The sequence below is a fragment of the Manis pentadactyla genome, chromosome 2 (assembly GCF_030020395.1).
Source record: "Manis pentadactyla isolate mManPen7 chromosome 2, mManPen7.hap1, whole genome shotgun sequence".
NCBI lineage: Eukaryota > Metazoa > Chordata > Mammalia > Pholidota > Manidae > Manis > Manis pentadactyla.
In genome coordinates this window covers 79,785,953-79,799,851 of record NC_080020.1, presented here as the reverse complement: position 1 = coordinate 79,799,851, position 13,899 = coordinate 79,785,953, and the positions used below count along the sequence as shown (strand labels likewise).

Below are 13,899 nucleotides of genomic sequence, written 5' to 3'. Positions count from 1 at the left end.
CCCTTGACTCTGGCCCTCAGGGACTCTATTTTTAATTGCGGTAAATAGATATAACAGAAAATTTACCATCTTAACCACTTTGAAGTGTACCAAGTATATTCCCACCACTGTACAACCATCACCACTATCCATCTCCAGAATTCTTTTCATCTTGCAAAACTGAAACTCTGTTACCTATTAAATCTTAGCTTTCCATTCCTCCCACACCACAGCCCCTGGCAACCTCCATCCCATTTCCTGTCTCTAGGAATTTAACTGCTCTAGGTACCTTGTGTAAGTGGAGTCATACAGTATTAATCTTTTTGTGACTGGCTTATTTTACTTAGCATAACACCCTCAAGGTTCATCCATGTTGTAACGTGTCAGAATGTCCTTCCTTTTTAAGGCTGAATGATATTCTGTTGTACATCTATGCCACATTTTGCTTACCCATTCAACCTCGATGTATACTTGGGTTCTTCTGCCTTTGGCTACTGTACACTGCTGCTCTCAGGGGTATTTTTTTGAAAGCTAGGTTGAGTGGGAATGTGTATCTGCCCACATCCTGAAGTTCAAGTTAATCTAACACTTAGCTTCCCAAATGTAACAGCTCTTCGTGGGCACACTCATCAGGCAGAGGGAATCCATGGGGTGATACCTCTGTCCAATTCCTTAGCCTCTGGCAAAACACCCTTCAAATCCCATTTTGTATTTTTTGTCTTACTCTTATTCACGTGTATTACTACGGCAGTGTAAACAGAGTTAACATACACAGACTGGCTCTCTGATGTTCTTCTGCCACATAGGAATTGTAAATCCAACCATTTTTATCAGTTTACATATATGGAATATTCTTATTCCATTTTTAATTTTAGAATACTTTGAAAAGTTAAAAAGTTTCTTGTTTTTGAGAGAAGTTTGAACTTTTATGTTTTTTGGGAAAGGAACACATGAGGTGCAAAATTATTCCTAGCCTGCATGGCTTGCTTAATTCCCTGCAAGTACTTCTTCCTTAAAACGTATTGATTTTTTGGGGTCAGTTACTAGTTTTCAAGTTTGTCAAGCTACCTGAGGAGAGATATTTTTGAAAAGATGTTACCATTTTTAGAAAGCAGATATAGCTCAGTGTATAATTTATAGGAAAAAAGGGAGGTTTTCATTGCTCATGCCTCAAGGAATTCTCCAACACTGTTTCAGAGATAACTAATAGTTGAAGCACCGTGCTTTGGTTTTCCATTAACCTGGGCAACGTGAAAATTTACCGAACTATATTTATCTGGATGGACTCCATTGTAATGTGACACTGATTTCCTAATAGGAAAACAAATAGAAAAGTCAAATATAGTATAAGGGTCTCTGAATCATCAGTCCTTGAAGAGGTACTCTGACAGGCAGACTTCCTGCCTTAGTAGCAGCCTGCTCAGCATGTCTTACCTCTGTAGTCTCTCTGTGATTTACTAGGTGATGGATCCCTAGTTCAACTCCCATCTTCAGGGGCATCCTGTCCCCTTCTCTCCATTTTATGTGCTTCTGCCAAGGCCAGTTTGTCCCCTGAATGTTACCACGGGTTATGTGTCAAACACTACTAAGCACTTAGTATACATTATCTTGCTTCTTACAACAACTCTGGGAGGAAATGGTATTATTATTGTTTTCATATTGTAAAGGTGGGAAAACTGAGGCTAAGATAGCACAGCTAGTTAGTGGGGATTCTGGTCAACCTCTCTTCTCTAAAGCCCATGAACTTGACCACCCTGCTTTTTATTTGTCATAACTGTGTAGTTACTCAGCTCTTTACCTCGTTATTGTATCTGTTCAATTTATTTCTTTTTGTTTATTCTTTAGACCCATTTTTTTTTTTTTACTTTCTTGTTGATCTAACCTTTGTATTCTTTTTTTTCTTTTGGTATCATTAATCTACAGTTACATGAGCAACATTGTGATTACTAGATTTCCCCCATTATCAAGTCCCCACCACATATCACATTATCCTCACTGTCCATCAGCATAGTAAGATGCTATAGAGTCACTACTTGTCTTCTCTGTGCCATACTGCCTTCCCTGTGCCCCCCGCCTACATTATGTGTGCTAATCGTAATGCCCCTTATTCCCCTTCTCCCTTCCTTCCCACCCATCCTCCCTACTCCCTTTCCCTTTGGTAACTGTTAGTCCATTCTTGGGTTCTGTGAGTCTGCTGCTGTTTTGTTCCTTCAGTTTTTTCTTTGTTCTTATACTCCACAGATGAGTGAAATCATTTGGTACTTGTCTTTCTCCGCCTGGCTTATTTCACTGAGCATAATACCCTCCAGCTCCATCCATGTTGTTGCAAATGGTAGAATTTGTTTTCTTCTTTTGGCTGAATAATATTCTATTGTGTATATGTACCACATCTTCTTTATCCATTCATCTACTGATGGACACTTAGGTTGCTTCCATTTCTTGGCTATTGTAAATAGTGCTGCAATAAACATAGGGGTGCATTTGTCTTTTTCAAACTGGGCTCCTGCATTCTTAGGGTACATTCCTAGGAGTGGAATTCCTGGGTCAAATGGTATTTCTATTTTGAGCTTTCTGAGGAACCTCTATACTGCTTTCCACAATGGTTGAACTAATTTACATTCCCACCGTCAGTGTAGGAGGGTTCCACATCCTCGCCAGCATTTGTTGTTCCTTGTCTTTTGGATGGTGGCCATCCTTACTGGTGTGAGGTGATATCTCATTGTGGTTTTAATTTGCATTTCTCTGATGATTAGCGATGTGGAGCATCTTTTCATGTGCCTGTTGGCCATCTGAATTTCTTCTTTGGAGAAGTGTCTATTCAGATCCTCTGCACATTTTTTAATTGGATTATTTGCTTTTTGTTTGTTGAGGTATGTGAGCTCTTTATATATTTTGGATGTCAACCCCTTATTGAAGATGTCATTTATGAATATATTCTCCCATACTGTAGGATGCCTTTTTGTTCTGTTGATGGTGTCCTTTGCTGTACAGAAGCTTTTTAGTTTGATATAGTCTGACTTTTTCATTTTTGCTTTTGTTTCCCTTGCCCATGGAGATATGTTCATGAAGAAGTTGCTCATGTTTATATTCAAGAGAGTTTTGCCTATGTTTTCTTCTAAGAGTTTTATGGTGTCATGACTTACATTCAGGTCTTTGATCCATTTTGAGTTTACTTTAGTGTATGGGGTTAGACAGTAATCCAGTTTCATTCTCTTACATGTAGCTGTCCAGTTTTGCCAACACCAGCTGTTGAAGAGGCTGTCATTTCCCCACTGTATATCTATGGCTCCTTTATCGTACATTAATTGATCACATATGCTTGGGTTAATATCTGGATTCTCTATTCTGTTCCACTGGTCTGTGAGTCTGTTCTTGTGTCAGTACCAAATTGTCTTCATTACTGTGGCTTTGTAGTAGAGCTTGAAGTTGGGAAGCAAGATCCCCCCTGCTTTATTCTTCCTTCTCAGGATTGCTTTGGCTATTCAGGGTCCTTTGTGGTTCCATATGAATTCTAGAACTATTTGTTCCAGTTCATTGAAGAATGCTGTTGGTAATTTGATAGGGATTGCATTAAATCTGTAGATTGCTTTAGGCAGGATGGCCATTTTGACAATATTAATTCTTCCCACCCAAGAGCATAGGATGAATTTCCATTTGTTAGTGTCCTCTTTAATTTATCTTAAGAATGTCTTTTAGTTTTCAGAGTATAGGTCTTTTACTTCCTTGGTTAGGTTTATTCCTAGGTATTTTATTCTTTTTGATGCAATTGTAAATGGAATTGTTTTCCTGATTTCTCTTTCTGATAATTCATCATTAGTGTATAGGAATGCAACAGATTTCTGTGTATTAATTTTGTATCCTGCAACTTTGCTAAACTCAGATATTAGTTCTAGTAGTTTTGGAGTGGATTCTTTAGGGTATTTTATGTACAATATCATGTCATCTACAAGCAGTGACAGTTTGGCTTCTTCCTTGCCAATCTGGATGCCTTTTATTTCTTTGTGTTGTCTTATTGCCATGGCTACGACCTCCAGTACTTGTTGAATAAAAGCAAGGAGAGTGGGCATCCTTGTCTTGTTTCTGATCTTAGAGGAAGAGCTTTCAGCTTCTCACTGGTAAGTATGATGTTGGCTGTGGGTTTGTCATATATAGCCTTTATTATGTCGAAGTACTTGCCCTCTATACCCATTTTGTTGAGAGTTTTTATTATGAATAGATGTTGAATTTTGTCAAATGCTTTTTCAGCATCTATGGAAATGATCGTGTGATTTTTGTCCTTCTTTTTGTTGATGTGGTGGATGATGTTGATGGATTTTCAAATGTTGTACCATCCTTGCATCCCTTGGATGAAGCCCACTTGATCATGGTTTATGATCCTCTTGATGCATTTTTGAATTCGGTTTGCTAATATTTTGTTGAGTATTTTTGCATCTATGTTCATTATGGATATTGGTCTGTAGTTTCCCTTTTTTGTGGTGTCTTTGCCTGGTTTTGGTATTAGAGTGATGCTGGCTTCATAGAATGAGTTTGGAAGTATTCCTTCCTCTTCTGTTTTTTGGAAAACTTTAAGGAGAATGAGTATTATGTCTTAACCTTTGTATTCTTTTCTTTCAGTGTTGACTTTTAATAAAGTAATCTCATAAAATTTGGCCCATGTTATCTCAGTAAGCTTCTCCCTCAGGAAATTGTTGACTCGAAGAAATAACCACAAAGATTAATTTAAAATCATGACATCTTTCCAACTATGGGAATAACCTTTTCCTCTAATTTGTAAAATATGTTCAATGCTTTTTTTATCTCAAAAATTTTGGAGGAGAATTAGCCTAGGAGCTTGATTTATGGTGGTGTATATATCATTAATGTTCAATATGTATAATTATAAACTTTTAAAATCTGTAGTAAAACACTTGAGAATGTTGTCTTTAAAATTCAGAATAGAGTTATACTAGACATATTTGAATCAGTTAATAGGGTACTTTTTCACCTATATAATTCTTGCATTTGGTTTAATCTCTTTAAAATTTTGTAGGTATAGTCATGTTGGACAGAGGAAATGGGATAGATTCAGAAAGTGTGTTTGATATTTTATTCATGCAAGTCTCAGTTTTGATGATATAGCAGCTATATCTAAAAAGGGTTTCATTTATGTAGGAGGACACAACACTGGTTATCTAACAAAGCAACTCAAGTGTTTGTTTTGTAGGAAAACCAAATCATTTGATGCATCCTCTAACCTTTATAAGTTTATTACTCTCAGTAAAGAACTACAGAAGATCCCATTTTGGGTCCATTTTTGTTTATTACATGTGCACATATACAAATGCATTCAAAACATTTTGGAGGGATACACACTCAACTGTGACAGTGCTTGCCTCTAATGAGTATCTTTGGGGCTGCTGGGTGTTGAGAACAAGTGAGCCCTCCTTTTACTCCGTGTATTTCTGAATTGTTTGAATTTTTTTCAACAAGCATAAGTGACTTTTGCAAAAATAAAAAGAATCAATAAAAACAGCATTAGTTATAATAAATCTTGCTTATATTTCAGTTCCACAGCCTCCGAAATTAGAGCCTCAGGAACCAAATTCTGCCACCAGCACAACAATTGCAGTTTACTGGAGCATGAACAAGGAAGATGTCATTGACTCATTCCAGGTTTACTGCATGGAGGAGCCACAAGATGACCAAGAAGTCAATGGTAGGACCGTTAATACAAATACAGATGCATGGGTACATTTCTATCTTAATGTGAAGTATTTAAACACATATATATTATGACTCTCCACAGAACATGTATAGCCACTAATAAAAATGACAACAAAACAACAAATATATAATGAACTAACATATAAGCAAAATTTGGAAATCAGGATCAGGAAAACTAAAATGCATAAATACCATCATAATGGTGAACATGAATATCATAATTGAGATTCAGATTTGGCTTTGAGCTCTCAGGATAACAGCAGCAATTAAGTATTCCTCATTTTCAGAAAGGAGGTAACATGCCAGCATTTCAGGGAGAACAAAGTTTGAAACAGTATTCAAGTCTAAAAGACAAGTGGAATGTGTGCCACTTTGTAGAGGAGAAATGTACTGTATATAGGACAGTGTCTTCCACAATAATTTTAATGCAAAGGCACCATAGGATGTAACATGGTTGGCATTTTCTCAGATCCATCTTTGATAAAAGGTACAAATAGACCATTAAGATTAATTCAGGTTCACAGTTCTCAAGGCATGGGCCTAGACATGGTATAGTCTTCCGTTGTCCCAAATAAACGAGCAGATAGAAGTGGAAGTGCTTAGTAGGGTAAATGTGAGACATATCTTATAGTTGAGCCTCTGTAAATCTCTCTGTTCAGTAGGACTTCTAATAAGACCTGGAAACCAGTCAGTTTGAGGTTGGATTTCCTGATAAATCAGAGCTGGGTGTGCTGGCATTCAGTATTGCCTGTTGAAGACAGACCCATATATTTTAGAAACCAGATAAACATGTGACAGGATTGACATGCTATTACAAAACTCAGGAGCCCAATTTGTAATGAGGAATGAATTGTAATATATTTCACTGTTACCAATATTTAAGTCTTTTGAGATGTCATGTGACACTTATTTAAATTAGGAAAAAAGAGAAAGAAAAAACAACCATAGGCAAAGTGTAAAGTTGGCTAAGTTTGTCTGTAAGGACCCCTGTTTTACTGGGGATCAATTACCATATACCTGTCACAGTATTACAAGATAAGTGCTAATATCCTCATTTGCAAATGAGAAAACTGATTGAGGTTAAGTAATTTGCCCAAAGCCAAATAATTTGTACATGACTGGGGCAGGATTCACACACAGATCTTTCAGACTCCAAAGCTTATGTTTTTATTTGCTTGTCTCTGTGTTTGTTTTGTTACATCACACTCCTCTCCCTCTATAGCCAACTATATCATGAAATTCATGGCTCACCAAGACTCCTCTTAACAACAATTTATTGCCTGGAATACTTTTCTTAATTGTGTTACATCTTTATCCCCTAAACACTTACCTGTCCTGTGTCTATTCATTCAATGCCTTACCTCTGCTGATACCAGTGAGCTAACCTGATTTTCTATCCTGTGATAACATGCTGTGTGTAAGGTCTCTATCACATGTTATGTGCATCATTATAAGGAGTGCTGGTGTATCAGGACCTAGCCTTAAAGGATGATTCCTCTGGAAACTACAGTCACAATTTCTAGGCTGTGGGGGACATGTTTTTCAGTCCTTATGACATTCTTTAAATCGAACTTTCTATCCAGATGATATAGCTCATTGAGGCAAGGGGATGCAATTGAAGAAATGTGCTAGGTTGAAGAGTTCCTACATTTCCTTTAAAAGGAAACATCTGGGTTTCTTAACTGCAAAAGCTTTGAAAATGTGTAATTCAAGAGTAATACAGGAAGATAAACTGAAATTACCATAGGCTAATTTAGAAAATAGTTTTTTTTAAGGAGAGCAAATTTCAGTAAGAATAATCAGATTGACACAAAGGGACAGGTATTTAGAATGGTTTTAAGTAACGTTTACTACTAAAATATTGGAAGTAAAATAACTTAAGAAATTTTAGGAAATGTCTTGATTGAATTAATTGCTTCTTAGAATGGTTTATGACCTATTAAAGTTACTTAAGTATTCATAAATTGTGGAACTCTCTAGTTGAAAGAATTCTGGAATTCATGAGAAGAAACCAGGATTTGAAACTTTGAAAATCATACAGCATACTGAAATTATTTTACTAATCTGTAAGGATGCTTTATAACATTATAAGTTTAGAAAATATGGGGATTGTTCTTATTTTATCACATACTCTCCTGAAATATTGGCATTGCTTCTTAAAAATTCTCTTAAGAAATCAAAATTTAAGCTAACATAAACTCTATGCAATTTTAATATTTGCTATTAAAATAAGTTACTTTAATTGTGGTGTGTGAAGCTCAGAATCTTACTAATATGCTATTATATTCTGATAAGTGTTTACAAGTAATACTGTGCCATTCTAAATATCTCTTTTCAGCATGCTATTGCTTTCTTATGTTATTCTAAGTGCTAGCTATCACATAATGATATCTCTAAGTTTATCAGTCTGGTTTTCTACTGAAAAAAGTCGTTAACCAATTTTTCCAACAACTATAACTTCAGTTAACTTTGCAATACACCTTAGAGTTTATTATTACGTTTTATGCTAGAGTTGGTAGAAGAATACAGACTGACAGTGAAAGAAAGCTACTGTATTTTTGAAGATTTGGAACCTGACCGATGCTATCAAATATGGGTGATGGCTGTGAACTTCACCGGATGTAGCCTGCCCAGTGAAAGGGCAGTTTTTAGAACAGGTAAGGAGACGTTAAGGGGGTGTTGAGAGGTAATATTCAGTTCTTCAAAGACTATTAAGATCAATAAATAAGCATTTATTAAGCACCTATTGTATGCTGAGTATACAATGATGAATAAGATTGGGTTTCTGTTCTTAAGAAGTTTGTAGTCAAGTGTTGGGGATAGAAAACAGAAGATCATAAAAAGTTTGTGGTTAAGGGCCATGATCCAGTTACGCACAAATTATTATGAGAACAGTCTAGAGGGGTATCTAAGAGAGCCTGGAGCAGGGACAGGATCAGGAATGGCTTCTTAGAACAGATTTCTGAATGAAGCCCTTTAAAGAAGTAATGTGTTAAAACAGTACATTCCACTTGAAGAAGACGTGTGAACAGAAGCATCAAGGTAAGAAACATATGGAGTGTGCAGGACACTATATGAATTGTGGTATTATTTCTTCGACCTCAGAACAAGGAGAAGAAAAACATGAGGTTAGAAAGGTTAGTGTGTAGTGGCCATGTTTGCTCTGGCAAGAAGCTTGGGTGCTAGGAGCCGAGGAGTTTTTCAGCAAAGGTATTCACCTGGGAATGCATTCCCATGGTGGAGCTTTTTCAAAGGAGGCTAAAGCAGGTGTGGCATAAGCCAAGTGTGCATTTTCTTGAAGGTAATTTTAACTACCTCAGGGGGAAAAAATGACTTCTTTTCCACTGTTTTATCCTTTTTTCTTGCCTTTTAGATCAAATATGTACTGAATACCTACTGAAAGCAAGATCATAGCTAACTTTTGTATAAAGGGATGGGGGTCATGAATCTTTATTTTTACTTGCTTGTGTATGTATTAAGAAACTCTGGTCAGATTTATAGGAAGTTAATATTAGAGGCTATCTTGAGATGGATGAAAACTGAACATTTGGAAAGCAGGGGTGGGTGGGAGATTTTTCACTATGTAATTTTTTTCACATTTTTTGGGGGGTTATCATTACTCTACAATTACATTAGGAATATTATGTTTACTAGACTCCCCCCATCACCATGTTCCCCCCACATTCCTCATTGCAGTCATTGTCCATCAGCATTAAGATGTTGTAGAATCACTACTTGTCTTCTCTGTGTTGTACAGCCTTCCCTGTGCCCCCCCACATTATACATGCTAATTAAAATGCCCCCTTTCTTTTATCCCCCGCTTACCCCTCTCTTCCCACCCTTCCTCCTCAGTCCTTTTCCCTTTGGTAACTGTTAGTCCATTCTTGGGTTCTGTGAATCTTCTGGTGTTTTGCTCCTTCAGTTTTTCCTTTGTTCTTATACTCCACAGATGAGTGAAATCATTTGATACTTGTCTTTCTCCACCTGGCTTATTTCACTGAGCATAATACCCCCTAGCTCCATCCATGTTGTTGCAAATGGTAGGATTTGTTTTCTTCTTATAGCTGAATAATATTCCATTGTGTATATGTAGCACATCTTCTTTATCCATTCATCTACTAATGGACACTTAGGTTGCTTCCATTTATTGGCTACTGTGAATAGTGCTGTGATAAACATAGGGGTGCATTTGTCTTTTTCAAACTGGGCTGCTGCGTTCTTAGGGTAAATTCCTAGGAGTAGAATTCCTGGGTCAAATGGCATTTCAATTTTGAGCTTTTTGAGGAATCTCCATACTGCTTTCCACAGTGGTTGAACTAGTTTACATTCCCACCAGCAGTGTAGGAGGGTTCCCCTTTCTCTACAACCTCACCAACATTTGTTGTTGTTTGTCTTTTGGATGGTGGCGATCCTGACTAGTGTGAGGTGACATCTCATTGTGGTTTTAATTTGCGTTTCTCTGATGACTAGCGATGTGGAGCATCTTTTCATGTGTCTGTTGACCATCTGAATTTCTTCTTTGGAGAACTGTCTGTTCAGCTCCTCTGACCATTTTTTAATTGGATTATTTGCTTTTTGTTTGTTGAAGTGCATGAACTCTTTATATATTTTGGATGTCAACCCTTTATCAGATCTGTCATTTATGAATATATTCTCCCATACTGTAGGATACCTTTTTGTTCTATTGGTGGTGTCCTTTGCTGTACAGAAGCTTTCAGTTTGATGTAGTCCCACTTGTTCAATTTTGCTTTTGTTTCACTTTCCCGAGGAGATATATTCATGAAGAAGTCACTCATGTTTATGTCCAAGAGATTTTTGCCTGTTTTTTTCTAAGAGTTTTATGGTTTCATGGCTTACATTCAGGTCTTTGATCCATTTCTAATTTACTTTTGTGTATGGGGTTAGACAATGATCCAGTTTCATTCTCTTACATGTAGCTGTCCAGTTTTGCCAACACCAGCTGTTGAAGAGGGTGTCATTTCCCCATTGTATGTCCATGGCTACTTTATCATATATTAATTGACCATATATGTTTGGGTTAATATCTGGACTCTCTATTCTGTTCCACTGGTCTGTGGTCTGTTCTTGTGCCAGTACCAAATTGTCTTGATTACTGTGGCTTTGTAGTAGAGCTTAAAGTTGGAAAGCGAGATCCCCCTTGCTTTATTCTTCCTTCTCAGGATTGCTTTGGCTATTCAGGGTCTTTTGTGGTTCCATATGAATTTTAAAACAATTTGTTCCAGTTTGTTGAAGAATACTGTTGGTATTTTTCACTATGTAATTTTTATATCTTTTGAATTTTCGACTCCCCAAAAATGTACTTTTTAATAAAAAATTCAAGTAAAATCATGATGCAGCATTCTTTCCTGTGTACCAGGGAAGCAGAGCTGGCATCTGTTATTCCACAGCTGACTTGGTTCTCTCTTGGCAGCACCCTCCACACCTGTGATCCGAGCTGAGGACTGTACTGTGTGTTGGAACACAGCCACCATCCGATGGCGGCCTGCCAACCCAGAGGGCCCTGAGACCTATACTCTGGAGTACTGCAGACAGCACTCTCCAGAGGGCGAGGGTCTCAGGTAAGGATCCCTCTCCACAGAGAGACCCCACCTCTCCATAGGGAGAGCCCAGGGTGCCAGGAACCTAGCTCCAGGCCCTAAGCTAACCTCTGAGCTTCTGCTCACAGAGGGAGAAGAGCTTCCAAAAATCCTGCTGAGCGAATTAAGTTGTTGACTTGATTTGCAACTCCATCACTATGCATCAATGAATTCCAAGTTTGTAATAAAACACAGGCTATAATACAGCATAATAACTCCCTGTAAGAAAAATATATGTAAATTTTAATAAAAGAGAACATTTTATGAGGTTTATTTAGCTTGAATCATTAGACAGGATTTATCTATATTTTATGTATTTTTTAGTAGTTATATCAGAAAAGATACCACCTGACTCAGTAAACTAATTGTGAGCTTGTATATAATGTAAATCTAAATGTCTTCATGATATGTTGGTAATACAAAGGAGGTAATTACATATATATTATCACAGAGACATCCCTGCCTCTCCAAGAGCCTGAAGAATCTAAGGAGATTTTTCCAAGAAAAAAAGAAATGTGAAGCTCTCTCACTAAAATTATGAAGCTAAAACATTTCAAAAAAGGGCTGTATATCCAGGGGGCATTTGATAAATGTTAATTCATTTACTGAGATGGTGTTTTCTTAACCTCCAATCCATGGCAGTAGGGCAACTTCACATTCCATAATTAATATTCAGATCATTATTTCTAATATTTATATTTTGATAGAGACATTTCTGGCTTTTTTTTTAAACTAAGTTTACCAGGATAAACTATTTTGGTAAGATATGGAACTTAGAAATACTGGTATGAAATTAGACAGTTTTTTATAAAGTCTATTATTTAAGCTCCTGGCTGTCTTCATGACCAATCAACAACTATTTATTTAGTTATACTGCGAGGTTTCATACAACTGAGCAATAATTATAGTTTCTTTCAAGTTTCTGAAAATAGGTTTCACAAAATAATGATCAATAAAATGAATTAATGTTGAGTTGGGTGTGTATGGATGGGATGTAGGCATTTCAGCAGAAATGAGAACATAGTATATATACAAGAAAACATCTCCATTACTAATGTGCCAACTGCTGGAAGGCAGACTTCAATAATCAGCAGGTAGAGGAGAGGTGAGTTCTGATCAGGATGGGGAAAAGGAAGGGAGAGGGGAAAGGGGGGAGAGAGAGAGAGAGACAACAGAGAGATTATAACTGACTTGTATTGAGTATTTATGAAGTGCCAGTCACTGTCCTAAATGCTTTATGCATGTTACCCTATTTATTCATAAGAAGTCAGAGAAAATAGACACTTGGAGAGGCTACTCAGCTAGTGAGTACCAATAAGGATTCAACCCCCGTTTTGTTAGATTTCCAAGTCTAAGCTGCTAACTCCTGTTTAATGTCACTTAAGGGAGTCCTGAACCTTCTTTACAAAGAACCCTTTCTATATGAGAACACTGGATCTGGAGCCCGGGTCCCCAGCCATCTCTACCACCATTCTCTACCATCAGTGAGGAAGACCTAGTTCCTTCTGAGGCAGATCAGGCTGTTAGTCTAGGCTCTGAAATGACTCATCCTTATTATGGCATCAGTCTCCAGCTGGCATTTGCATAAATAATCTCAGCACAGTTGGATTCTTAAATCAGCAGAAATCTGGAAAGACAGACCTAGTAGCCATCTCACTGAGGGGACTGTGATATCATCTTACAAATGTGGCTACAGGGAGAAGGAAAAGAGAGAGCAGAAGGGGAAATGGCATCAGCTGAGGGCCTTCAAAATGCCAGAAACTGTGCTAAATCTCATTTAACCCTCTCAACAGTCCTGGAAGGGAGGTAATACTCTCTATTAAATGAGATTCAGGGAGATTACATGTAGCCAAGGCATTAAATGATGGAGTGAGAGTTTGGAGTCAGGATTCAAACTCAGATCTGTCTTACTCTTTCCCCCAGTTCTAAAACCGGTGTGATTACAGACTGAGTTACTATACCTCAACAGCCTGACAACGGGGAATTATTGTGTGTCCTTAATGTCCCTTGCCACATGAAAAACAGGTCTAAAGAGAGAATGAAGTAAATTCAAACCCCATTGATTAATGTTTTTCATTCCCTGGCCATCCTAAGGCCCTCAAAACAAAACAAAACAAACAAAGGTTCATCTGATATCAAAAATGAAGAATGTGTCCCAAACATATCCTATCAAAGCCAAAGAAACCAATGGCAGTTCCATTGGTAGGGAAAAAAATGACCATCCACCAATTTCATTAAGACAAAAGTTGAGCTTATTAAAACATAAGGTTTGTCATTAGTTTATTCTATTTGAGATTTTGCCAGTGGGTTCGTTTTTATTTTTTTGTTAAAGAAGAGCATCTGGAGGCTGGGTAAGCAGAAGTTTATAGCAGTTATGGAACAACACAAGGATCCTTTGTTATTGAATGGATACAGTCCAGCAAGTTTACAAGTGAGGGGAAATTCCACATGCAGAGCCTTGTTGATAGTTTGGAGCTGTGTTAGAGATGGAGCTGTTTTCCAATTAGGTGCTAAAAGACCCCTTAGTGCCAGGACGTGGAGTGGTATGTCCAATTCACTGTCCAGGGATAACTCTCCAGGCTCTGGATCCTTGCTGAGTCTGATGGAAGATAATTTCTTG

At 37.4% G+C, this 13,899-nt stretch overlaps 1 protein-coding gene across 3 annotated transcripts in view; it reads left to right on the top strand.

The window, feature by feature from the left end:
- The window catches only part of CMYA5 (cardiomyopathy associated 5), a 113,303-nt gene that overhangs the window by 79,726 nt on the left and 19,678 nt on the right, over positions 1–13,899 (top strand). For 2 of the 3 annotated variants that reach the window (XM_036914156.2, XM_057493995.1), the window contains 3 exons: positions 5,525–5,674; positions 8,193–8,339; positions 11,114–11,261. In XM_036914156.2, the coding sequence (XP_036770051.2) occupies positions 5,525–5,674; positions 8,193–8,339; positions 11,114–11,261 (445 nt within the window). Of the gene's footprint in view, positions 1–5,524; positions 5,675–8,192; positions 8,340–11,113; positions 11,262–13,899 lie in introns of those variants that run through there. The other variant, XR_008994345.1, reaches the window with a different exon arrangement.